Raw genomic sequence first — 27,034 nt, 5'->3', positions numbered from 1 at the left:
GGGTCTGTCCCCCTCCCACCTGGGGCACCTTCCTGCCCAGAGCAGACCCACCTGAGCCAGAAGCTGCAGAGCGCACACCTAAACCTTCCCCCAAAGATCCAGATTCCAGACCCAGGCAGCCTCCCTGGGCCCACATGGGGGGCTCCAGGCTCAGGATCTGGCCCTGGAGGATCTCCCTTGGCTCTTCCAGAAGTCTCAGGGGCATCACAGACCGGACTGACCTGCTCGAATCCCTCTCATTGAGCAACAACAGTGGCCACGGCAGGTCTGTTCCCATGGGCTTCATATCCTTTCCCCTCCTTCTGGCCTCATATTCACCAGAGATCCAGTCAGCACAAAAGTGTGCTGGAGGCCCAGAGGAGACAGAGGGAAACCAGGGTGGCCTAGCACACCCGCCACACCTGTGCACACACCTGCACACACATGGCCCTGAGTGCACCCACCACCCCTGTAATCCCAGCTACTCAGGAGGCTGAGGCAGGAGAATCACTTGAACCTGGGAGGGGAGGCTGCAGTGAGCCGAGATCATGTGTGCCACTGCACTCCAGCTTGGGTGACAGAGTGAGGCTCTGTGTCAAAACAATGGAACAAAAAACAAATGTGAAACTATCCTTAGAAAGCGCTTGGGAGTTTGACAGGGCAGCAACTCACATCCAGAAAGAATCAGGAGAAACATCCTTTTGAAAAGCAACAGAAAGAGCGGTGCTGGTCTTACCTGAGCGCCCCTGGAGTAGGACCTGAAGATGGTGCAGAAGCGGCCCTGGCCCGACGTGTCCCTGAAACACACAGGGAGGGGATGGGAAGGGGCCACGGCAGCGCAGCCTCTGCGCCTGCACTGTGGTCCCCGTGAGAGGCTCACCTCCTGGCCTCGTCTCCCTGACCCCTAGATGTCCTGAGGGGAGTGGGCGGCCGGGACAGGTGCAATGGGGCTGTGCTAAGAGGCGTCGTCTGCACACTTCACAGCAGCCTGGCGCCATGCCGCTGAGCCAGGCAGGCAGCAGAAGGAGCCTCTGCCTACCTGGTGAGTGAGCGAGCTCCCCAAATGAACCTGGGAGCCCCAGGAGACTGTTTTGACAGGCTGGGGAACCCCACCCCTGTGGGCATTTACATCTCAACACTCAATTTCTGGGAAATGCTTTTTTTTTTTTTTTGAGACAGAGTCTCGCTCTGTCGTCCAGGCTGAAGAACTGTGACTTAATCTCTGCTCACTGCAACCTCCATCTCCTGGGCTCAAGCAAGTCTCCTGCCTCAGCGTCCCGAGTAGCTGGGATTACAGGTGCCCACCACCATACCTAATTTTTGTATTTTTAGTACAGACAGGGTTTCACCATGTTGACCAGGCTGGTCTCAAACTCCTGACTTCAAGTGATCCGTCCTCCTCTGTCTCCCAAAGTGCTGGGATTACAGGGGTGAGCCACCGCACCCAGCCAGGAAATGCTCTTTAAGGTAAAGCCAGCAGAAGGGGAGGGAAGGGGTCCACAGCCACCATGGAATCAGGTCTTCTGGGGCAGAAAGGAGGCTGGGATCTCTGGGAACACAGTGCCCAGAACTTTTGCCTTTTGCCTCTTGGAGCAAAATCCACTCTATGTTTAAACAGGGGCCGTGTAAGTGGCTCTTCCGAGTGAAACGTAAACAAGATACCTTCCTGTTTCTCTAAGGTCCATCCTTCCTTCGGCATTGCTGTCCCCACCCCGGAACCGAAGTGCTGCAGCCCCGACTCACCAGAGCTCCAGCTTCACGCGCCGGCCGTCCAGCAGGATGGTGGTGGTCTTGTAGTCAATCCCTGTGAGGAAGCACAGGGCGCTGAGGGGACGTGCCATTCCTGGAGCGAGTGCCCGCGAGACCAGCCTCAGCCACCTGCCTCGCAGGGCCGAGACCCATGCAGAGGATGTGGAGAAGCAGCTCCCCCCACACTCAGCCAGTGGGACAAGGGGCAATCTCGGGGTTCTGGCCCAGCAACCTAGGCCTGCCCACTTCTGCACACGGGCCACGGGCAAAGCAGAGCAGGGCAGGGCAGGGCAGAGCAGAAGCATGATTGAAACAAGGTCAGGCCATCGGGGCCCCACGGCCTGCCAGGCCAGCCTCTCCATGGGCACGGCTTGCCCGGAAGGGGGCCTCCCTCCACCTGTGGCCTGCGCCAGGTGCAAGGCACAGGGCCTCTCCCTCAGAGGACACTGGGCAAAGGCAGGGTGTGGACTCCAGGGTGTCTGGAGAAAGGGCAGTGCCTTATTTCCAGCCTGACCTGCTTGGTATGCCTTTTGAAATGAATTCTCGAAGGCGAATGTGTTTCCAAGTCTTGGTTCGCAGAGCTCAGGAACTGACAAGGGCAGCGTGCTGCAGCACTGAGCGGGGCCGAGCAAGTTTAAAAACGCCACTGCTCAGGACTGACCTCGGACAGCCGCCAGCTACCTACCTGCCACCTCGCTACTTTTGTTGTTGTTGTGTTTTTGGCCAATTTCCCTGGGTATTTTCTGTTTTGTTTTGTTTTTGTTTTTTGACAGAGTCTTGCTCTGTCACCCAGGCTGGAGTGCAATGATACGGTCTCACTGCAACCTCCGCCTTGGGGTTCAAATGATTCTCCCGCCTCAGCGTCCTGAGTAGCTGGGATTACCGGCACCTGTCACCACACCCAGCTAATGTTTGTGATTGTGGTAGAGATGGGGTTTCACCATGCTGGCCAGGCTGGTGATGAACTCCTGACCACAGGTGATTTACCCAAAGTGCTGGGATTACAGGTGTGAGCCACGGTGCCCGGCCCACATCATTACTTTTTATTTCCTTACACTTTTATGGGAAAATGTCAGTTTAAGAAAAATTGAAAGGAGAAGACAATTCTGGACACTTAAGACAGAGACAACATCTTTTTTTTTTTCTTTTGTAGATGGGGTCTCGCTCTGTCGCCCAGGCTGCAGTGCAATGGCAAGCTCTCGGCTCACCGCAACCTCCACCTCCTGGGTTCAAGCAATTATCGTGCCTCGGCCTTCCAACTAGCTGAGATGCCAGGTACACGCCACCACACCTGGCTAATTTTTGTATTTTTTTTTTTTTTTTTTTTTTTTGAGATGGAGTCTTGCTCTCGTTACCCAGGCTGGAGGGCAATGGCGTGATCTCGGCTCACCGCAACCTCCGCCTCCTGGGTTCAGGCAATTCTCCTGCCTCAGCCTCCTGAGTAGCTGGGATTACAGGCGTGCGCCACCATGCCCAGCTAATTTTCTGTATTTTTAGTAGAGACGGGGTTTCACCATGTTGACCGGGATGGTCTCGATCTCTTGACCTCGTGATCCACCCGCCTCGGCCTCCCAAAGTGCTGGGATTACAGGCGTGAGCCACCACACCTGGCCTAATTTTTGTATTTTTAAGTAGAGACGGGGTTTCACCATGTTGGTCAGGCTGGTCTTAAACTCCTGACCTCAGGATCTGCCCACCTTAGCCTCCCAAAGTGCTGGGATTACAGGGGTGAGCCACCACACCTGGCTCAGATGTGACATCTTAAACTTTCCAGAAGCTTCTACCTTTAGGGCTCAGTTCTTCCTCCACCTTAAAAATACCATTCGTGTTTTGCCTTTTCCTTTTTTTGAGATGGAGTCTTGCATTGCCGCCCAGGCAGTAGTGCAGTGGTGCCATCTCGGCTCACTGCAATCTCCACCTCTCGGGTTCAAGCGATTCTCCTGCCTCAGCCTCCTGAGTAGCTGGGACTACAGGTGTGTGCCACCATGCCCAGCTAATTTTTTTGAATTTTTAATAGAGAAAGGGTTTCACCATATTGGCCAGGATGGTCTTGATCTCCTGACCTCGTGATCTGCCCACCTCGGCCTCACAAAGTGCTGGGATTAGAAGCGTAAATCACCACGCCCGGACTGTTTTGCCTTTTTATAACACTTTCTCCCTGGGGGCTTGGAAATGGGCACTCTGTAAACATAAGCGAAGCCCTCCCACAGAGCGCACCTGCACTGTGCCTGTGTCTGTGCACATTTGTCTCTCTGTGTGGGGCCCACCCTTACGAGCCAACCGTGCGGCCTCCTTCCCTGCGGCGCCCTTCTTCAGGCATCAGTGCTCCCACTCACACCGTCCTTCTGCCTGGCCAACTCCTAACTGCACATCAAAGCCTGCTCTCATGCATCAAAGGACCCCATCGACAGAGAGAAAAACGCAACCCAGGGATGGAAGGAAATGCCTGCAGATCACACATCTCCTAGGGACTGATATCCAGAGTCCACAAAGAACTCCAATTCAACAACAGAAAACCACACATCACATCCTGATTTTAGAATGGACGATGATTTCTCTCGGGTCCTTGTTTCCTGTACAAGAAGGAAAATGTTGTGCCAAAAAGAGCCACGGCTGTGAGCAGCCCATCACTGCAGGCACTGCGCCTAACGCGTGTCCAGGGACACCACCATTAAGCAGTTCATCATCAGGCATGCAGTAGAGGCTGCAGCCCTTGGGGACATTTTGGAAGCCAGCATCTGCGCCGCCTGCATGCTTCCCAAGCCTCATGTGAAGATGCATCAGTGCCCCAGTGGTGCCCCTCACAGCAAGCCCGTCAGGAATCCTGCTCCTCAAGTCCAGGGCCACGCACTCCACCCAAGTCTAGAGCTGGGTTGTACCCAAGACCCCCATCAAGGCCAACATAGGAGCTGCGTCCTTAAGGACTGAAGCCAAACTATCCTCTGAGGGAAAAAATGTGGAAATTATACTTTGAAAAAAGGGTGATGGAATTGAATAGACATTTCCCCAAAGAAGATATACAGATGGCCAAGAAGTATGTAAAAAGGAATTCCAGGCTGGGTGCGGTGGCTCACACCTGTAATCCCAGCACTTTGGGAGGCTGAGGCGGGCGGATCACAAGGTCAGGAAATCAAGACCATCCTTGCTAACACGGTGAAATCCCGTCTCTACTAAAAATACAAAAAAAAGGAAAGAAAAGGAATTCCACATCATCGTCCAGCAGAGAAACACAAAGCCACCACCACGACCCAGCCCCAGGGAAAGGGGCAGCTGCAGCAAGTGCCCACGAGCGTGGGGAAGCGGGAAGTGGGGAAGCTGGCCCCACCCAGAGTGTGCTGCGTGCTGCTCAACTGTGCTTTTTTTTTTTAACATGGAGTCTCCCTCTTTCACCCAGGCTGGAATACAGTGGCGTTGATCTCGGCTCACTACACTCTCCGCCTCCTGGGTTCGAGCAATTCTGCCTCAACTTTCTAAGTAGCTGGGATTATGGTCGCATACCACCACGTCCAGCAAATTTTTGTATTTTTAGTGGAGACATGGTTTCACCATATTTGCCAGGCTGGTCTCAAATTCCTGACCTTGCGATCCACCCACCTTGGACTCTGAAAATGCTGGGATCATAGGCATGAGACACTGAGCCTGGCCTTGAACTGTGCTCTTCAGAATGGTTCCAACACCAGGCTGCACGCTGCATGTGTGCACATGATTCTATAAGGCGAGGGGAGGTGTCATGTGCCTACTCACAAATGAAACAACACTGTTCAGGAAGGAACCGTGCTCATGCCGTCCACACCCTTCCCACACCTCCCTCCTCCTTCGGCTTCTGTCAAGCAGGATCCGTGGACGGAGGGGCCTTGGTCCTTTTGGTCCTGGCCAACCCCCATGAGGCTGACCTGAGAGGCCAAGGTTGGACATGGCAATTCCCACAAAGGCTGTGGCTGCTTGTCCTTGACGGTCAACTCCATGTGCCAATCCAGCCAGGCAGGTGGGCACCAGAAACAACTGCAGGACAGATGCTGAAGGCGTGGGACTCCCCTAGGCCACCCCTAGATGGCGCCGTAGCTCAGGCCCACCAGGAGCCCGGGCTGCTGCAAGAGGGGTGGGGGTGCCAAGGAAAGCCTGGGGACCACGCTGGCCACACGCAGAGGTGGGGCCTCTAGACTGCTGGGCTCTTCGATCAGAGGTGGCTCCAAGCTGGTCCTTCCACTGGGTGTCTGTGGCGGGCACCCATGGGACCTTCTGACCTGCTGAGGAGGGAGGCACCCATCCACCCCACAGGCTCCACACCTGGTGGCAAACTGCACGTCAGAACTGGACTCTCCACAACACTGGAGAGGAGAAGTTTAAGAAGACTGAAGTGGCGTCCCCATGGATACCATTTAGACTCAGACAGTGACCTGTTCTCCAAGCACAGTCAGCCGACTGTCTTGTTCCCAGTAACCCACAGCCACTGACCACATGGAGCCCTCCTGGCCCCAGGATGTGGCTCCGGAAAAGGTCTGGATTCTCAGAGGAGGGACAGGTGTCAGGATCCTGAAGATGATACCTTGGCCTGGGGAGGGGGCCCTTGGCCTAGAAGGTCTCAATTTTCCAGGCAGAGCCAGGGCAAGCGGGTGACAGGGTGGGGCAGGGCAGAGGGAGGAGCCCCTGGAGGCACAGAGCAGTGACCTGGGAGAGGCCTGGAGCCTTCGCTGGGAAATGCCCTAGGCTAATACCCTGTTCAGTGAAAAGCCAAGGGTGCCAGTGAGGGTCATCTGTGCCACCACACCTGTCCAGCTGTTTTTCATCTCTTTTTATTCTATTTTCTGGGAGATGTCCTCAACTTTCTTTTCTGGATCTTCTATGGCTTTTTAAAAATGTGCTGCTTATGACTGGGCATGGTGCCTCAAGCCTATAACCCCAGCACTTTGGGAGGCCAAGGCGGGAGGATCACCTGAGGTCAGGAGTTCGAGACCAGCCTGTCCAACATGGAGAAACTCCGTCTTTACTAAAAATACAAAATTAGCCTGGCGTGGTGGCATACAACTGTAGTGCCAGCTACTTGGGAGGCTAAGGCAGTAGAATCACAGGATTTTGGCCAGTGAGCCAAAATCCTGGCCATTGCACACCAGCCTGGGCAACAAGAGCAAAACTCTCTCAAAAAAAAAAAAAAAAGGCCAGGTGCCATAATCCCGGCACTTTGGGAGGCTGAGGCAGGTGGACCATGAGGCCAGGAGTTGAAGATCAGCCTGGCCAAGATGGTGAAACCCAGTCTCTACTAAAGTACAAAAAATTAGCCGGGCATAGTGGTGGGCGCCTATAATCCCAGCTACTTGGGAGACTGAGGCAGAGAATTTGCTTGAACCCAGGAGGCAGAGGCTGCAGTGAGCCGAGATTATGCCACTTCACTTGAGTGACTGAGCAAGACTCCATCTCAAAAAAAAAAGTGCTGTTCAGCCGGGCGCGGTGGCTCAAGCCTGTAATCCCAGCACTTTGGGAGGCCAAGGCGGGTGGATCATGAGGTCAAGAGATCGAGACCATCCTGGTCAACATGGTGAAACCCCGTCCCTACTAAAAATACAAAAAATTAGCTGGGCGTGGTGGTGCGTGCCTGTAATCCCAGCTACTCAGGAGGCTGAGGCAGGAGAATTGCCTGAACCCAGGAGGCAGAGGTTGCGGTGAGCCGAGGTCACGCCACTGCACTCCAGCCTGGGTAACAAGAGCGAAACTCTGTCTCAAAAAAAAAAAAAAAGTGCTGTTATTTATAATTTCTAAAAACTCCTTCCGGTGCCCTGCGCATTTCCCTCTGGCAGCGTCCAACTCTTTATGACTCCTCATTTGGGAGGTGGTATCTATGACAACGCTAATGGTAAGATGTTTATAGCAACTGGATGTTCTTCCCTGAGCTCCTTTTCCTGCTGTCTGGGTCTCTCCTCACATTCTAGTGACTCTCAAGGACAGACCCTAAGTAGTCGCCAAGAAGCTATGTGACTCTGGCTTCTAAATTGGGGCTCCCGGCGGCATCTGGAGGCTGCCTGCTTTGGGCTGACAGTTAGCCTGCCGTTATCCTTCCATGGGCTCCCATCTGCAGACCAGGGGGGCCACAGGTTCCCAGGCTGGAGGGGCTTGCTCAGGCCACCAGTTCCCTGCCACACTGTACTCCGCCATGCCCAGTGGTGTCTGGTGTCCATGACTTGATTTTCCCAGAGAATAAACCTCCTGTGCTCACTGCTGGGGACCACAGCAGGCAACTGCCCTGACCTCCCCAATCCTCGTCACACTGCATTCAGAAGGGCTTGCCTGTCCCCTCACTCAGCCATGGCAGCACTGCGTTCCCAAACTGTCAAACCTCTCTCACCTCATTAGTCCACGTTATTATTTTTATTTTTTGAGACAGGGTCTCGTTCTGCCACGCAGGCTGGAGTGCCGTGGTGCGATCAAGGCTCACTGCAGCCTCCAGCTCTTGGACTCACGTGCTGCTCACACCTCAGCCTCCCAAGTAGCTGGGACTACAGGTTGCAGCACCACACCTGGCCAATTTTGTGTAGGGTCAGGGCTTTCACTATGTTGCCCAGGCTGGTCTCCAGCTCCTGGTCTCAAGCAATCCACCCACTTGGCCTCCCAAAGTGCTGGGATGACAGGTATGAGCCACCACGCCAGCTCCTATGAGGAGTATCTTTAAATTTCCACCGCACACCAGGAGCTGTTTCAGGAGCGGAGAGGGAAGAGGGGGCCTCTGGTGGCTGCCCAGACCCTGAGCTACAGCAGCCACTCCCATAGGAACCACATCACCTCACAGGAACGTTTGGAATCTGTGGGGATGTATCCGGTTGTCCCAAGTTCAGGAGGCACAGGCCGGGGGCCCTGGGTGAACAGCCACGTGCAGACATGGAAGGATAACGGCAGGCTAACTGTCAGCCCAAACTGACTTCTGCAACACAGGGAAGCATCCTCAGTTCACAGAGGCTCAAGTGCCTGGTTGGGCGCTTGTGCAGAAGGGTGGTCCGTGCGCCCGGAGCTGCGCTGAGACCCTGACGGTCCGGCATCATGAGCGCTGAGACCCTGACGTCCGGCATCATGCGCGCTGAGACCCTGACGGTCCGGCATCATGCGCGCTGAGACCCTGACGGTCCGGCATCATGCGCGCTGAGACCCTGACGGTCCGGCATCATGCGCGCTGAGACCCTGACGTCCGGCATCATGCGCGCTGAGACCCTGACGTCCGGCATCATGCGCGCTGAGACCCTGACGGTCCGGCATCATGCGCGCTGAGACCCTGACGTCCGGCATCATGCGCGCTGAGACCCTGACGGTCCGGCATCATGCGCGCTGAGACCCTGACGGTCCGGCATCATGCGCGCTGAGACCCTGACGGTCCGGCATCATGCGCGCTGAGACCCTGACGGTCCGGCATCATGCGCGCTGAGACCCTGACGTCCGGCATCATGCGCGCTGAGACCCTGACGTCCGGCATCATGCGCGCTGAGACCCTGACGGTCCGGCATCATGCGCGCTGAGACCCTGACGTCCGGCATCATGCGCGCTGAGACCCTGACGGTCCGGCATCATGCGCGCTGAGACCCTGACGGTCCGGCATCATGCGCGCTGAGACCCTGACGGTCCGGCATCATGCGCGCTGAGACCCTGACGGTCCGGCATCATGCGCGCTGAGACCCTGACGGTCCGGCATCATGCGCGCTGAGACCCTGACGGTCCGGCATCATGCGCGCTGAGACCCTGACGGTCCGGCATCATGCGCGCTGAGACCCTGACGGTCCGGCATCATGCGCGCTGAGACCCTGACGGTCCGGCATCATGCGCGCTGAGACCCTGACGTCCGGCATCATGCGCGCTGAGACCCTGACGGTCCGGCATCATGCGCGCTGAGACCCTGACGGTCCGGCATCATGCGCGCTGAGACCCTGACGTCCGGCATCATGTGCGCTTTACCTTAACACTGCGTTGACCAGGAATGCCAACGCCATGTCAGTGACAGGGGACTACATCCTGTTTGTTCAGCATTTTACCAAGGGTTCACCATTCTGGGAAAACATCGCATCGCCCACGGTTAACACCAACACCAGACACATTTTTATCTGGCGCCTTCGCAGTGTCTAGTACAACTGCACCCAAGCACTGACTTACTTCACAAGTGACTTTTCTACAAATCACATCCTTTTTCTTTCTCCTCTATGTTAGACACACAAGTATGCACAGATGTGTGATTGAATTGTGGGTATAGGTAGAACATGTACCATTTGTGAGTTTCTTTTTTTTTTTTTGAGACAGAGTCTCGCTCTGTCGCCCAGGCTGGAGTGCAGTGGCACAATCTCGGCTCACTGCAGCCTCCACCTCCTGGGTTCAAGTGATTCTCCTGCCTCTGCCTCCCCAGTAGTGGGACTACAGGCACTTGTTACCATGCCCTGCTAATTTTTTTCTATTTTTAGTAGAGATGGGGTTTCACCACGTTGGCAAGGCTGGTCTTAAACTCCTGACCTCAGTTGCTCTTCCTGCCTCGACCTCCCAAAGTGCTGGGATTACAGGCATGAGCTGCCATGGCCAGCGAGTTTCATTCCTTTCAGGGTAGTAAAGGGAATGCCACGACCATTTGTCTAGAAGGGGCCCAGGTCTGACAGGGCCGAGGGCCATGGATCGGCAGCCTGAGGCCGCGTCCTGGTCTCCCCGGGCTGGGCCCCTGCGTCGCCCGTCCTGGCGTCTAGCCTTCCAGGGGTAAAGGAGGACAGAGGATCAGGTGGAAGGAGCCGAACACATGGCAGCGCCCAGGCTCCGGAGTGATGAGGTCTGGCTGCATCCCCACCCAAATCTCACCTTGACTATTTCCTACGTGTTGAGGGTGGGGCCAGGTGGAGATACTTAAATCATGGGGGCAGTTTCCCCCATGCTGTTCTCCTGAGGGTGAGTCTGTTCTTTGGAAACCTGATGGTTTTATAAGGGGCTTCCCTCTCCACTCAGCACTCATTCTCTCTCGTGTTGCCTTGTGAAGAGTTGCCTTCCGCCATCATTGTAAGCTTCCTGAGGCCTCCCCAGCCATGTGGAACTGTGAGTCAATTACACGTCTTTTCTTTACAAATTACCCAGTCAGCAGCGTAAGAATAGGCAAATACATGGGCGTTGACACCACCCGGGAAAGTGTGGAGGGAGGTGGGGCAGGCACAGCACCTTACCTGGCTGCAGACTCAGGCACCCTTAGGAGGGTCTCACAACATCATCTGAGAACGGACAGTGAGGGGAGGAAGGGGTCCGAACACATCACTGAGGCGTCTCTTTACCACACTGGACTTTGCTTTTGGCAGTCACCAATGTCTGCTGGTCTCCTGCCCATGGAGGCCAGTCTCTCAGGGGCTGTCAGCAGAGTTGCTGTAAGGCATTGGAGGAGGGCTGGCTGCTGAGCCTGCGTCCCACCCTCTGCTTGGGAGTGGGACCCTCGGCCACCTGAGCGGAGGTTCCTTGGCTCAAGGAGCAGTCTGTCGGGGCCAGCCTGCCACCAGCAGCCATGTTCCTGCAGGACACAGTGCAGGAGGTGTTTGCTGCTGAGCTGCCAGCACAGGGCTCTGCAGACGACGGGATTAAGGTGTGCAACCTCGAAGTGGGAGATTATCTGGGATTATCTGGGTGGGGCCAATTAAATACATGAGTCCTTAACCGCCTTTCCTGGCTGAGCTAGAGATGAGATAGAAGGAGAGTCAAAGCATGAGAGGGACTTCACCCGCCACTGCTGACTCTGCAGATGGGCAAGGGCCCTCTGTGTAGAATGCAGGGAGCCTTGGGAAGCCAGGAAAGGCTTGGCTTGCACCCAGCAAGGTCCTATTGCCAGTCCTACCACCAGCAAGAACCAGATTCTGCCAACCTCCCAAACATCTTCCTCCAGAGCCTGCAAAAAGCAATGCCCCATCAAACACCTTCATTTCAGCCCAGGGAAATGCACCTTAGACTGAGGATCTAGAGAACTATGTTACAACAGTCACAGAAAAGGAAGAAAAAGGTGGAAACTACCCAAGGCCATCTAGTTCGGCACTGTATTTTATTATAAATAAACTGTATCTGGCTGGGCATGGTGGCTCACGCCTGTAATCCCAGCACTTTGGGAGGCCGAGGCAGGCAGATCACCTGAGGCTGGGAGTTTGAGACCAGCCTGACCAACATGGAGAAATCCCATCTCTACTAAAAATACAAAAAATTAGCTGGGCATGGTGGCGCGTGCCTGTAATCCCAGCTACTCGGGAGGCTGAGGCAGGAGAATTGCCTGAACCCAGGAGGCGGAGGTTGCAGTGAGCTGAGATGGCGCCATTGCACTCCAGCCTGGGTAACAAGAGCGAAACTCCATCTCAAAAAAAAAATAGCTGGGTGTGGTGGTGTATACCTGTAATCCCAACTTCCTGGGAGGCTGAGGCAGGAGAATCACTTGAACCTGCGAGGCGGAGGTTGCAGTGAGCCAAGACTGTGTCACTGCAATCCAGCCTGGGCGCCAGGGGAGTCTCCATCTCAAAAAGCAAATAAATAAAAATAAATACATAACTAAAGGCTGCATATTTCATTCTATGACTAGATCGTGTTTCCATTCCTGGACATTTAGGCTGTTTCATGTTTTTCCCTTTCTTTTAAGCCTGATTATCTCTAGTCCTATCTCCTATTATTCTCTAGGGTCGATTCTTAATTACTTAGTCAAAAGGGAAGAATTATTTAATTTTTTAGCCATCTTTATTTATTTATTTTTTTGGTGAGAGTTTTGCTCTTGTTGCCCAGGCTGGAGTGCAATGGTGCGATCTTAGCTCACTGCAACCTCTGCCTCCCATACGCAAGCAATTCTCATGCCTCAGACTCCAGTGCAGCTGGTATTACAGGTGAGCACCACCAAACCTAGCTAATTTTTGTATTTTTAGGAGAGCCAGGGTTTCATCATGTTAACCAGGCGGGTCTCCAACTTCTGCCTTCCAGCAATCTGTCCGCCTCAGCCTCCCAAAGTGCTGGGATTACAGGTGTGAGTCACTGTGCCTGACCTTTTTTCCTTTCTGTAGAGATGGGGTCTTGCTATGTTGCCTCGTCTGAACTTCGGGCCTCAAGAGATCCTCCTGCGCTGACCTCCCAAGTAGCTGGGATTACAGGCATGAGCCTGTAATCCAGCCCAACATTGTGGTATTTTAATATTTGATAAACTTAAGAGTATTCCTTCTCATGTAATTTTAGGATTACACTCGTATTTTTCATTAGAATCTCCTCTCTGAGCACTGTACATGTGGCCCTGGTGAACTGAGTGAGACTAGGACAATACTCCCAATAATGATCGAATTGTTCCGCCCAACGCAGTATGGTGGGGCCTGCCTGAAATACAGCACACAGGGCACTCAGCACATACCTAAGCAAACTGACACCCTGAGCCGGCTCCCAGCAACCCAGGCTCTGGAAACTGGCGTGCGGACACTGCTGCTCTTGAGCGGAACAGCCTTCTGCCCAGTCCACCCAGGCAGACGCAACGCCTCCGACGGGTTGGACAGATATGGTTTCTCCTGCTCTTTCATTTGAATTCAGAAAGGACGGACATTTTTCAGAATGAGCAGATACGTAGCGATACAGCCTTGAGGGTGTGGATCACACACAAAAAAATCAGAGTTTTTGGTACTACAATTTTTTAAAAGCCACACGAGCAGCGGGAACATTTACTAAATGTTGAGGAAAACTAAAGCAGGAGGGAAGAGCTCCAACGCCAGTGACCAGGGGGTGGCTGTGCAGGGAGGCTCCGTGTCCAAAGGCAGAGGCAGGCAGAGGGGCAGGCTGCTCCCGGGGTGCCCAAGGGCCCCTTCCTCCACAGCAGCCCCAGACAGCCTCACGGAGCTGCCACACACAGGGCTCTGCCACAGTCGGTGACTCCAACTCTTCAGAACACTGAGACTGGAATCAAAACCTTTCTCTTCCCCACAGGCAAAAACCCGGGCATTCCCCACTTGCCGATGATAAATTACGTGTTAAACTGTCCACATGGTGCGTTTAGACAACCAAGCTCTTTCCACATAACGGTATCTTAAACTCAGCAGGCTGGGTGATGGCCGCTTACTCCCTACGCTTTGCACCTACTATTAGTACCATTATTCTTGTGACTGTTTCACATATGCTCAATTTTTAACAAAGTAATTTAAGAAGCTGACATACTATCTATTCCTTCCCCGAGGAAGGCCCAGGCTCCAGGGCAGGCAGGACCCACATCTCCTGGAAGTACCAGACAGTGCCAGCAAGCAGGGAACTCCAGGAACTCAGGGCATAACCCAGGACACAGGTGCCGCCTGAAGAGGCTCCAACATCAAGCGGGCCACATGAGTCCCAACCAGACAGGACAGCGGTATGACGCCACAAGCAAACAAAACCTTGCTGTGCCACACTGGGCATTCTCACAGATATGCCTATTTACAGAAGCAGTCACAGCAGTGCACACGGGGGAGGCAGGCGAGGCCGCGAGGGAAGCCAGCTCCTCCCTGCTGACCGGCTGAAGCGGGCACTGCTGTCATCAGCTGACCCAGCGACTCCTCCCAGGCAGGAGTCAGGGGGACGCAAGCCTCTGTGGAGCAATCGCTAGGGCTATGGCCAGCTGACATGGGCAGACATCAGCCTGGTGGACACAGCAGGGGCACAGGCACCCACTGCCTTGGCAGAGCATGAGGACACAGACACCCCTTGAAGCAAAGCCAGTGCCACAGGCAGAGCAGAGCCCCCTGTCAGTGGCAGCGAGCTGGGGCCTGGGCTCTGGTCACGCTCCCCTCTCCTGCAGCAGTGACTTTCCGGACCCAAGCACAGAACGTCGGCAGCCCTGATCAACGCCACTGTGTTTGTTTGGCCCTGCGGCCCTGTTCAAAGAGTCCTGAAGCCTGACGTCATCCACACTATTACTGCCCCTCCCCCCGAGGTCTGACACACAGGTGCTCTACCTGCTGTGTCCAGGTGGCAGACAGCACTGCTGTCCAGTAAGTCAAGTGAGGGCCCCACAGCAGCTGCCGGCCCAGGGCTGGGAAGGCAGCCCACAGGCTCCCGCCGGGTCACTCGTGCTGCTGGAGCTGCTGGAGCAGTGCTGTGCCTGACCGCTTAGCCTATGTCCTACTCGGGGTTGACATGAACTCACTTGCCAGGTTCTCACACCCACTTGCTCTGTACACTGTAAAGTGCCTGCCCAGCTCCAGGACTCGGTTCTTCTCTTTAGCCATCCTCTTTTTATTTTTTGAAACAGGGTCTCACTTTGCCACCCAGGCTAGAGTGCAGTGGCATAATCAGGCTCACTGCGGCCACCGCCTCCCAGGCTCCAGCGAGCCTCCCACCTCAGTCTCCAAGTAACTGGGACTACAGATGCGCACCACCAGGCCCAGCTAATTTTATTTCTTTGTAGAGACGAGGTCTCACTATGTTGCCCAGGCTGGTCTCGAACTCCTGGGCTCTAGCACCCCACCTAGCTCAGCCTCCCAGGGTGCTGGGATTGCAGGTGCAAGCCACCACGCCCAGCACTCTGCTCTTTTCCAAAGATGCTAGGATGGGCTGGGCACTGTGGCTCACGCCTGTAATCCCAGCACTTTGGGAGGCCAAGACAGGCGGACCACTTGAGGTCTGGAGTTCACGACCAGCTGCACAGCAAAACCCCTGTCTCCACTAAAAATACAAAAAATTAGCCAGGTGTGGGAAGCACCTATAATCCCAGCTACTCGGGAGGCTGTGGCAGGAGAATCACTTGAACCTGGGAGGCAGAGGTTTCAGTGAGTGGAGCTAGTGCCATTGCCCTCCAGCCTGGGCAACAGAGCAAGACTCTGTCTCAAAAAATTAAAATTTTTTTAAAAGATGCTGGGATGGCTGTCCCTCTCATGGGACAGGCAGGTCCTTCACCAGGGTCAGTTACAGCAGCCAGGACCACACCGCCCATCCGGGATCCGAAAACGGCTTAGTTTGCTTTGATGACACTTACCGTAGACACGGTGAAGGCCACTCAGGGCCAAGTGCCTCTGCTTTCTCTCTGCCACCTGCGAATATGCGACCAACTCTTCCTTGCACCCTTGCCACAGCTCCGGGCCCCCCAACACCAAGCCCTCAGTACACGATGGTCAGAAGACCCTTCCAGATGTCCCTGCCCACCGCCCCCCTCGTCACCAGCGCAAGGGCCTGGCTGCTCCTGAGCCCCTCCGCCCCATCTTGCCTGGACCGCCTCCCCCTGCTACTACATGTGCACGTTGGCAGGCAAAGGGGCTCACGGTGCCTGGTAATGCCCTGGTCTTCTGCCTCCCACTCGGCTCCTTACCCGCTCCACAGCACCAATGCCCTCATCCCTCCTCTAATTTCTGAAGGACAGACATCCAGAAATCTCTGCTGTACTCAAAATCCACATCGCATCTCGGCAAGAGAGAGCCGCGTGTCTCTTGGACGGGCACCGTCATCCCCGCCTCAGGCTCAAAGTGCGGCTCCACCGCATTTCCTTCTGTTTACCCTCACTGCCAAAAGAACTGAAGGGGCCCCTTTCCCCCCCCAGCTGCTGCCCCGAGGATGCCCACAGACCATGGTGTTGGCAGCCAGCCCTTCTTCCTGCAGCTGTTCATCTTCCCTGCCACCTTCACAGCTTCTGGTCCCCGACACCCGCCAGTTCCACAGTCTGCACGTCCTTCTCCCGACCACCCAGGAAGCCAACACAGCCTGACAGGCAATCTCCCCGACTTCTCATATTAGTCCACACCAGCGAGCTGCACACCCACACCTTTTCCTGCTTTCTCCAAACACCCAGTGGGCGACACCCTGGCTGACCTGTCCCCTGGCCCCCACAACAGCCCTCAGTGGGGTGGCACCCATACCACACACTCCCCGTGGAAGGACTCGGGTGTGATGCAACCCCTCCCTGCTCTCCAGACCAGGGTAAGCAGCAGCTTTTCTGGGACCAGCAACTTTGCACCTTCCCAGCTGCAATCTTCAAATAGAACAAGAGGCAAAAGTACCTGCAGGGACCCAGATCCCCCTCTTCATGTCCTTCCCACCCACGTCGGCTCCCTGATGTGGCATCCTTCCTGGAACACTGCTAAATCCAGCTCACCGTGCAAGCCACAAACACGTGTACCCAACACAAGAGTCACCTGTGTCCACACCGCCCTGCAAGAGGCCTGCCAGGCAAGCATTTGCCGCTTCCTGAAAGCACTTAGAGCGCCTGCTAAGGATGGACACGGACATGAACTCTTTTGCCCAGAAGTTCTGGCATTTGGCCGCTGTACAATCTTAACATTTAAAAATCTACCTACTAGGCCGGGCATGGTAGCTCACACCTGTAATCCAAGCACTTTGGAGGCCAAGGCGGGTGGATCACCTGAGGTCAGGAGTTCAAGACCAGCCTGACAAACATGGTGAAACCCCGTCTTTTTAAAATAAATTAAAATTAAAATCTACCTACTAATTTAACTTTTCTGAAAATGTAAGAAAGGCCATGCCAGTCCAACCTACAAAACAGCACGATTTGCATAATTCAAACCAGAAACAATCTGCCTCTCGTAGTCCAGCACCCTCTCAGGAGGAGGTGGGTTTGTCCCTACGGCAAGGAGTTAAATAGAAGGAACCTTGCCACACACAGATGGGTCCAGGAGTGGCTCCAGAAACCTCCAGAACCCGGCGGCCTGCTGTCCTCATTCACAGCTGGCCCTGGGAGCTCTCGGGCACTGCTCTGCTCGGCTCACCGGGAGGGACGGAGGAAGGGCAGGAGCAGCGCAGTGAGGGGAAAACAGATGGGCTTCGGGGATGGTCCCGGGCCACAGAGCAAAGGTGGGGGACAGCCCTAGAGGCCTGGTGCAGAGAGGCCAGCCCAGGACAGTGGGAAAGCGACAGGGAAAATCAGGCAGTTCTGAAGGAAAGAGGAGTGTGGCTTCGGATGCCATGAGAACCCTGTCTGGGGGCTACCACGCTGGCCTCTCCCAAGGCCCCGTGCACAGCCTGTCTTTACTGGGAATGCTCCCAAAACCTGGATGACACGTGGCACTTCCACTTGGGGAGCTTGGGAAGGGCCTGAACAGCTCAGTGACACCCTGCAGTTCCTACATCTGAGGACCACTGGCCTGGCCTGCTTACCACAGGACTCACTCGGGTGCCCCCTCCTCCAGGAAGCCATCCAGGACCCCAGCCGAGGCCCACATTCCCTCCCATTGACTTCCGCATGCTGAACCTCCCCCAGCCGGCACACTGCGCCCTAAATTAGGGCCCTTTCTTATTTTTTCAAAAGCGTATAAAAGAGAAGACTGTCTCTATTTTGTTCTTGCACCCTCAGCTCCTTGCCCAGTGCCTCGTAAGATGCCCAATAAACGACAGAACAAATGTTTAAAATGAGGGAGAAAAACTTGAGGGCTCAGGACTGGGCCTTTGTGAAAAGCCCAAGGCCAGGGCTGGGAAAAGACTCCCACTTGGGGAGAGGGGAAGAGAGGGAGGGAGGACCTGGTCCCAGCAAATCAACAGAGAAGGTGGTGGCTCTGGGGTGGCATCCCACTCAAGACCAGGGCAGGTGTGAACCGATGCCCAGAGGGTGGCTGGTGGGAGTTCAGGGCATGAGGGAGCTCGGGAAGGACTAGGCTGCCCTCAGTCCTGTCCTCTCTGAGGTGCAGGACAGCATGCCCCCAGCAGGAGGCAGAGCCAACAAGTTGCAGGGTCCTGGCTGCCTCAAAATCAGTTATGATGACCCACAAGTCCTACCTCCTGACAACACGGGTTCCCAGATGCCGGCCAGGGTCACTCCGGGTCTGGGGCAGTCCTCTGAGGCTCGGGTCTCAAGAGAACTTGGTGTGCACAGTGCAGCAGCTGCCCCAGGCCCAGGTGTTGGTGAGGAGGAGGATAGGGAAGAGCCAGGAAGCCCGCTGCTTCACAGGAGGCCTGCAGGGCAGCTCCACCTGCAGCCCAAGCCCGCCCCCAAGAGCTGTCACCTCCTGAGACTCAGTCCCTTGTCTGCACAATTGGGGTGGTGCTGCCATCTCACAGGCAGGGTTAGGGGGCAGCGGGAAGCGCCCAGCAGTGCTGACAGGCAGCACTCATTACATGCTGGCAGCGTGGGCCGTCGCCATAGCGATCACCCCTGTTCCGCCGACAGCACCCTGTTGGAAAGTCTGGCACCTCACAAAGGAAAGGCAAACCCCAAAACACTGCCCCAGAACATGAGCAAAACCCCTCAGGCAGGTGGATCACTGGAGGTCAGGAGTTCAAGACCACCTTGGCCAACAGGGTGAAACCCCGTCTCTAGAAGACGGGGTGTTGGCACATGCCTGTAATCTCAGCTACTCAGAAGGCCGAGGCAGGAGAATCACTCCAACCCAGACAGCGGAGGGTGCATTGAGCCAAGATGGTACCATTGCACTCCAGGCACCACGCCTGTCATCCCAGCACTTTGGGAGGCCGAGGCGGGTGGATCATGAGGTCAAGAGATCGAGACCATCTTGGTCAACATGGTGAAACCCCGTCTCTACTAAAAATACAAAAAATTAGCTGGGCATGGTGGCACGTGCCTGTAATCCCAGCTACTCAGGAGGCTGAGGCAGGAGAATTGCCTGAACCCGGGAGGCGGAGGTTGTGGTGAGCCGAGAATGCGCCATTGCACTCCAGCCTGGGTAACAAGAGGGAAACTCCATCTCAAAAAAAAACAAAAACAAGCAAAACTCAGTCAAGTGCAAAGGAAGAGAAGGGCCTTCCAGGCTGCAGTGGTGCCCAACACCAACAGCTGGCACAGGGAAGCCGTGCACGTCTGTCCAGTCACCTAAAGACACACAACTAGCCCACCTGAGCAAGCCTCGGCTAGCACTGGGGATAAGCAGCAAGAGGCACACCTGGTTTTCACTCAGGACAATGAAACTCAGAGGAGCCTCTGAAGAAGGAATATCCTCTGGAATTGGCCACTTAGGAGCCATGAGCTTCAAGCCAGCTGAGAAGAAACGTTTGTAACCGTTTGGAGAAAGCATAGTTGCAAAGCTGAAGAAGCCGGGACACCTTTACAGGGTGACCTCGCTCCCATGGGGCACAGCAGACATCCTGTGGCCCCACACACACCTCGGTGACCACCAGGCCCCAACATCCATGGCAAACCTTGATGTTAGTCTTGTTTTGTCACAACTGCCTCCCTCTGTTTCTCCCCACAACTTGCCAGGCTCAAAGGATGCTCTGCCAGGCCCTGAGCGAGGGCAGGGAGATGCTGTGCCACACTCTCAGCAGCCAAGGGCAGGCAATTCAGCAAGCAAACAGCAGATGCTCAGGGCAGTCAGCAAACAGCATCGCTCAGCAGCTTCCACCAACACTGACCCCGAAAGAAGCAGAGAGAGAAATGAAGTCAAGCCAGGATTCACTCATTAACTCCTTCTTTTTTTTTTCCCCAAGACAGGGTTTCACCATGTTGGTCAGGCTGGTCTTGAACTCCTGACCTCAGGTGATCTGCCCACCTTGGCCTCCAAAGTGCTTGGATTACAGGCGTGAGCCACCGCGCCCGGCCTCATTAACCCCTTCTGAAGTCTCCCAGGATCCAGGCGTACAAACTATGACGCACCTGACCGAGGCAAAGCAAACTCACTCGCGGGAAGGTTTGTGGGCACAAGGTGCAGAGGGTGGAACTGCCTTGACCCAGGACCTGCAACGCCCCTGCAGAGCAGGAGTGGGCCTGGCCCTGGCAGGATGCTTCCCGGGCTCGGGGGAGGGGTGTGCAGCCCCACATGGGTGCTTCGGGTGCTTCTTCGTGGCCAAGACAGACCCAACGCCCTGGGCCACACCCTGGAGCCTGACCGCAGGTTCGCTCCCAAGCTGAAGCTTTCTCCTCCCCACCTCGAGCACCACCCACACGCCTGCATGCGGGGTAATTCCTCCAGGTAACTCACTACCATCACCAGGGGCACTCTATGCAGAGCCCTCTGTTCTGTCCTGAACAGAGCAGAGCAGAGAGCACTCCCTAAGATCACCGCTGGGTTCCAAAGGAAGGAAGACAACTATTTCAGATCTAGAGATCCACAAACCCGGCGTGCATCCACATCAGGGGACGTGGAAGAGCTCACAGGGGCTCCTGCAGGTGCTGGGCGTGCAGTCACATGCCACCGCCTCAGGTGCCAGTGCTAATAAAAAGGTCACTTTGATGACTCACTTGTTTGTGTAGCAGGAGAGGGCAACGTACACTCACACGCCTGTCTGAGGAACATGCTAGACAAGATTTACAGGCAGGTAAGTGATCCGGAGTGAGCTGACGGAGCTGGGGGCCACGCTGGAGCAGCAAGCCCTGCACAGAAGGGGTCTCCCTGCCACGGGCGTCCACTGCCCAGCTGGGGAGCCCAGCAGAAACAAGGAAGCTGCACAGAGGGCGCCTCACAGTAAAGGGTAGGAAGCAACGCACATTAACGTGTATGTCCTTCCCACAAGGGCCAGAGACCTAAAGCCTCTGCTACAACTCCCTCCAAGGAGAAGACATTCTCATGATGCTGAGTCCTGAGAACCAGCTGCTCCAGAGCTTCTGAGCCCCCAGCAGCCCCACTCAGGAAGCCCGTGCACCCTCAGATCCAGCAACTTTAACCTGATGAAGAGGGCCGGCCCCTGGGGTCAGCAAGCTGCCACCCTGACCACAAAGACCTGCTCCTTGTGCTGCACACATCTGAACCTCGAAGCCCTTGACATGGAAAGCACGTTCCACAACCAGAGGCATTCCCTTCTCTGCTCGAGGCCAGAGGATGCCTACGGGGACCTGGAAGTGTGCCCTGCCCCTGAAAGCACGTAGAGTCTTTCTAGGAGTGGACACTCCTCTCTGCTTCTGGTCCAGGCCACTGTGAGCCTCCGGAGTCTCTGCAAGCAGGCAGGTCTCCACATTTTACACAATATTGCCCCACTTCACCGAGCATGTCAGAGGAAGTGTGGCAATGCCCCACAGCCCGACAAAGGGGACAGGGAGGAAGGAGGGTCCTGTCTCTCTCGCTCCTGGCTGTGTGGGGCCACACGATGCCTGCTGGTTGGAGCAGGAGAACTGGCTTCCACGGCTGAGCCCACCCTCAGAAGCACGAATTCATGTCCCGGGAAAACACTGACCCTGATGAAATCCAACCCTCCGCGTGCTCTTCTGCACATGCGCAAACACACAGGCTGCCAGCCCCCTGGGAGTGTGCAGTGACCCTGCGGCCAGGCTTTAGACAGCAATGCCACCACCGCACAATCAGCTCAGCCGCCCACCACCTGAGTCAGTTCCCAACTCCGGGACAGTCTGCTGTCAAGTCCAGGTCCAGGAAGCTGTGGCTGATGCAGGGGCCTAACATGTGAGGCCCCCTAACGCCCCCGGTGGGCCTTACACTCCCCACGCCCCTTAAAAGGAACCCAGAGCTCTTCCTCTCTGGCCCTTTTCGACCCCTCCTCTAGGCTGAGGCCAAGGGCACAAGCTTCCGGAGAGCCTGGTGCTGCTGAAGCCATGCTAGGGGGAGGCACACTCAGCAGCAGTCCAGGTAACAACGCTCTGCCAGCCCTGAGTGAGGGGTGGGAGATGCTGCGCCACACTCTCAGCAGACAAGGGCAGGCAATTCAGCGAACGGCAGACGCTCAGGGCAGGCAGACAGCACACACAGGAGCCCAAGAAACAAAGCAAGGGGAGACAGCAGCGACCAGGAGAGGAAAGCGCAACAGGGAAGACGGCATTCCCGAAATACAGAGGGATCCGGGGAGGCTGGACATTGACTGCTCAGTTCGGCGGGGGCCACCCAGGCCTTCTAAGGAAACATCCCATTCGGCTGGGTCCAGGCCCCCATGAGAGGGGACGAGGACCATGCCGTCTCACTGACCCGGCTAACCACTTCGTTATGATATACTTCAACTAAGAGGCACACTCAAGCAGGCCAGCGCCAGTGATGCCATCTATCTTGCGTATTTTAGCCATGCAAGTGGAAGTTAAAAAAAAAATGGTCAGTAACTCATTATCGAGGTATTTTTTTCCAGCACAAGGTGCTGACTTCCTCAGCAGTAGGTAGACACCTCAGGGGAACAGTCTGCCTATAAGGACCTGTCATCTGTGCATGCTTGAGACAGGGTCCCAGGAGCAGCCCAGCAGCACCTGCCACCAGACCTGGGTCCATGACAGCTTCCCCGGACCCATGACACCCTCCCCCAGACCTATGACACATTCCCTCAGACTCCCAGATGCTCCCAGACCCATGACAGCTTCCCTTAGGCCTACGACACCTACTCCTGGACCCATGACACATTCCATTACCGAACCCCAGATCCCGGACCCATGACACCTTTCCCTAGGCCCACAACAGCTTCTCTGGAACCCTTGACAACTTCCCCCACATCCATAACACCTTCCCCAGACCCCAGATCCTGGTTCCATGACACCTTCTTCCCCTAGACCCCCGACACCTTCCTCCAGGCCCACGGCACCTTCCCCAGGCCCATGACACCTACCCCATGACACTTTCTCCTGGATCCCAGATCCCAGCCCCATGACACCTTTCCCCCAGATCCCGGATCCCGGACCCATGACACTTTCCCGGGACCCTGGACCCCGGTCCCACGGCACCTTCCCCCAGACCCACAGCACCTCCCCCCAGGCCCACGGCAGCTTCCCCCAGGCCCACGGCAGCTTCCCCCAGACCCACAGCACCTCCCCCCAGGCCCACGGCAGCTTCCCCCAGACCCACAGCACCTCCCCCCAGGCCCACGGCAGCTTCCCCCAGGCCCACGGCAGCTTCCCCCAGACCCACAGCACCTCCCCCCAGGCCCACGGCACCTTCCCCCAGACCCACGGCAGCTTCTCCCAGACCCACAGCACCTCCCCCCAGGCCCACGGCACCTTCCCCCAGACCCACGGCACCTTCCCCCAGACCCACGGCACCTCCCCCCAGACCCACGGCACCTCCCCCCAGGCCCACGGCAGCTTCCCCCAGACCCACGGCACCTTCCCCCAGGCCCACGGCAGCTTCCCCCAGGCCCACGGCACCTTCCCCCAGGCCCACGGCAGCTTCCCCCAGACCCACGGCAGCTTCCCCCAGACCCACGGCACCTTCCCCCAGGCCCACGGCAGCTTCCCCCAGGCCCACGGCACCTTCCCCCAGGCCCACGGCAGCTTCCCCCAGACCCACGGCAGCTTCCCCCAGACCCACGGCACCTTCCCCCAGGCCCACGGCAGCTTCCCCCAGGCCCACGGCAGCTTCCCCCAGACCCACGGCACCTTCCCCCAGGCCCACGGCAGCTTCCCCCAGACCCACGGCACCTTCCCCCAGGCCCACGGCAGCTTCCCCCAGGCCCACGGCAGCTTCCCCCAGACCCACGGCACCTCCCCCCAGGCCCACGGCACCTTCCCCCAGGCCCACGGCAGCTTCCCCCAGGCCCACGGCAGCTTCCCCCAGACCCACGGCACCTTCCCCCAGGCCCACGGCAGCTTCCCCCAGACCCACGGCACCTTCCCCCAGGCCCACGGCAGCTTCCCCCAGGCCCACGGCACCTTCCCCCAGGCCCACGGCAGCTTCCCCCAGACCCACAGCACCTCCCCCCAGGCCCACGGCAGCTTCCCCCAGGCCCACGGCAGCTTCCCCCAGGCCCACGGCACCTCCCCCCAGGCCCACGGCAGCTTCCCCCAGGCCCACGGCAGCTTCCCCCAGGCCCACGGCACCTTCCCCCAGGCCCACGGCAGCTTCCCCCAGACCCACGGCACCTCCCCCCAGGCCCACGGCAGCTTCCCCCAGGCCCACGGCAGCTTCCCCCAGGCCCACGGCACCTCCCCCCAGGCCCACGGCAGCTTCCCCCAGGCCCACGGCACCTTCCCCCAGACCCACGGCAGCTTCCCCCAGACCCACGGCACGTTCCCCCAGGCCCACGGCAGCTTCCCCCAGACCCACGGCAGCTTCCCCCAGACCCACGGCACCTTCCCCCAGACCCACGGCACCTCCCCCCAGGCCCACGGCAGCTTCCCCCAGGCCCACGGCACCTTCCCCCAGACCCACGGCACCTTCCCCCAGGCCCACGGCAGCTTCCCCCAGACCCACGGCACCTTCCCCCAGACCCACGGCAGCTTCCCCCAGACCCACGGCAGCTTCCCCCAGACCCACGGCACCTTCCCCCAGGCCCACGGCACGTTCCCCCAGGCCCACGGCAGCTTCCCCCAGACCCACGGCACCTTCCCCCAGACCCACGGCACGTTCCCCCAGGCCCACGGCACCTTCCCCCAGGCCCACGGCAGCTTCCCCCAGACCCACGGCACGTTCCCCCAGACCCACGGCACCTTCCCCCAGACCCCCGGCACCTTCCCCCAGGCCCACGGCAGCTTCCCCCAGACCCACGGCACGTTCCCCCAGACCCACGGCACCTTCCCCCAGACCCCCGGCACCTTCCCCCAGGCCCACGGCAGCTTCCCCCAGGCCCACGGCACCTTCCCCCAGGCCCACGGCACCTTCCCCCAGGCCCACGGCACCTTCCCCCAGGCCCACGGCACCTTCCCCCAGACCCACGGCACTTTCTCCTGGATCCCAGATCCTGGACCCTTGACACCAACCCCCGGACCCCGATCCCGGACCCATGACACCTTCCCCGGACCCTGGACCCATCCCGAGGACCCCAGAGCCATGGCGCCCGCTCTCAGCCCTAAGGCCCGTGACGCCTTCCCCGGACTCCGGGACCATGGCACCGTCCCCGCCGGACGCGCCCCTCTGGTCCGTCCTCCTGCTCCCCGCGTCACCCGAGGGCTGGGTCTGGGGCGCCCCGCAGCCGCCGAGCTGCCGGATCTGGGCGCAGGCGAAGGCGTTCCTTCCCTGGGCACGTTCGGCGGCGCCAGGAAGGGCCGGGCCGAGGCCGAGCTCCGCGCCCCACTCCCAGGGCTCGGACCCCGCGCAGCAGCGCGCGCCGCGGGCCGGGCCTTACCGTTGCTGTAGGCGTACGGGGACTCGGCCGCGCCGTCCTGCAGGCTCTCCAGGATCTCGCCCTTGCCCACGTCGCTGTCGCCCACCAGCAGGAACTTGAGCAGGTAGTCGTAGCTCTTCACCGGGCTGCCCTGCGAGCCCATGGCCGCGCCGCCCGCGCCGCCTGCCGAGGCACCGCCGGGTGAGGCCGCGGCGAGACGGAGCCCGCGCCCGGCACCTGCGCCTGCTGCGTCCGCCCCAGGGCGGCCGAGTGGGCGCGCCCGGAGCCCCGCGCACCGCGCCGGCCCCGCCCCGCCCCGCCCCGCCCCGCCCGCCGCCCGGACTCACCTCGGCCTCGCCGCCGCCCCGCAGCTTCCCGCACCGCCAGCGCCACCGCGCAGCCCCGCCCCCGGCCCCGCCGCCTCCATTGGCCGCCTTCGCCCGCCCTTCCCAGCCCGTTGGCCCGCTCGCCCGTCCGTCACGACCTCCCCGCCCCCACGCGTCCCACACGGCGCCGCGGGGCCTCCGGTCGCCCCGCCTCTTCACCGCCCCGCCCTGCCTTCGCGTGGTTGCCATAGGTCGCCCGCCGCCCCCTTTCTCTCAGCCATTGCCCTGTCCGCCCGTCCGTCACGACCGCCCCGCCCCCGCCTTTCCCACAAGGCGTCCCGGAGACAGCGGACGCCCGCCTTATCACCGTCGCCATTGGCCACTCGCCTCCTGCTCTCCCAGAAGCACCGGTCCGATTGCAAGTTCACTAGGATCACTCCCCTCCCTGCGGCTGCCTCCCACAGAACGCCCAGAGCCACCGGACGCCCCGCCCCCGGCCCCCAGCGTCGTTGTCCTCGCCCCCCCCCCGCCCCGCAGGCACCATTGGGCCGACTGTACGTCGATCACCCCTGATGACCCCGCCCCTTCCTACACGTTCGCCAATCAGGGGCTCTAAAGTCCAGGTTGTTTGCATCCGCCCTTCCCCGCGCGGACGGGCTGCGGGGACGCGTCTGAGTACGGGAAACGAAAGCCCCTCGCTGGCTGCGCCACCTGCTTCCGCAGAGACCTCAGAGCGGGCGGCGGGGTGCTCCACGGCGCATCCTCCCCGAGGTGGGGCGGCCAATCGGCGCTGGGCGAGGCAGAATTTCGTCTCCGGGGCGGGGCGGGGAGGGGCGGGACTTCCGCCCGGCGGCGGCGGGGCGGACCCTCGGGTCACCATCCTGTCTGTGAAGGCGCTGAGGTTCTGGAACCCCGCGGCGTCGGCGATCCTGAGCCTTCCGCGCGGGGAAGTGGCCGGCGCGAGCGCAGGACCCGGTCCGACGTGCTCACCGCGGCAGCGGCTCCTCCCGGGCGGGGAACCAGGGCCTGGACAGCCCTCTTCCCGGGGTCGCCGCGGAGCGCTCGGCCGTGCCGGGCCCGGGAGCCGCAGGTGCGCGGGCGAGCGAAGCGGCTGCCTGCGCCTGGCCCTGCGTCTGCCCCGGCGCGGAGTCGTGGGTTGGGCGGGC

At 58.3% G+C, this 27,034-nt stretch overlaps 1 protein-coding gene across 5 annotated transcripts in view; it reads right to left on the bottom strand.

The window, feature by feature from the left end:
• RAB40C (RAB40C, member RAS oncogene family) overlaps positions 1–26,607 on the bottom strand; it is a 37,185-nt gene extending 10,578 nt beyond the window's left edge. Inside the window, exons 1-4 of one of the 5 annotated variants that reach the window (XM_035266363.3) lie at positions 26,461–26,607; positions 25,564–25,725; positions 1,723–1,783; positions 716–776 (exon numbers count right to left, since the gene is read on the bottom strand). In XM_035266363.3, coding sequence (XP_035122254.1) covers positions 716–776; positions 1,723–1,783; positions 25,564–25,705 — 264 coding nt within the window. In that variant the 5' untranslated portion in view covers positions 25,706–25,725; positions 26,461–26,607. Of the gene's footprint in view, positions 1–715; positions 777–1,722; positions 1,784–25,563; positions 26,133–26,255; positions 26,353–26,460 lie in introns of those variants that run through there. The other 4 variants (XM_035266360.3, XM_035266362.3, XM_009008839.4 and 1 more) reach the window with 4 other exon arrangements.
• Between the last annotated feature and the right edge of the window lie 427 nt (positions 26,608–27,034).

This window comes from Callithrix jacchus, chromosome 12 (genome assembly GCF_049354715.1).
Source record: "Callithrix jacchus isolate 240 chromosome 12, calJac240_pri, whole genome shotgun sequence".
In the NCBI taxonomy this organism is placed as follows: Eukaryota; Metazoa; Chordata; class Mammalia; order Primates; family Cebidae; genus Callithrix; species Callithrix jacchus.
This window is presented reverse-complemented; position numbering and strand designations above follow the sequence as displayed.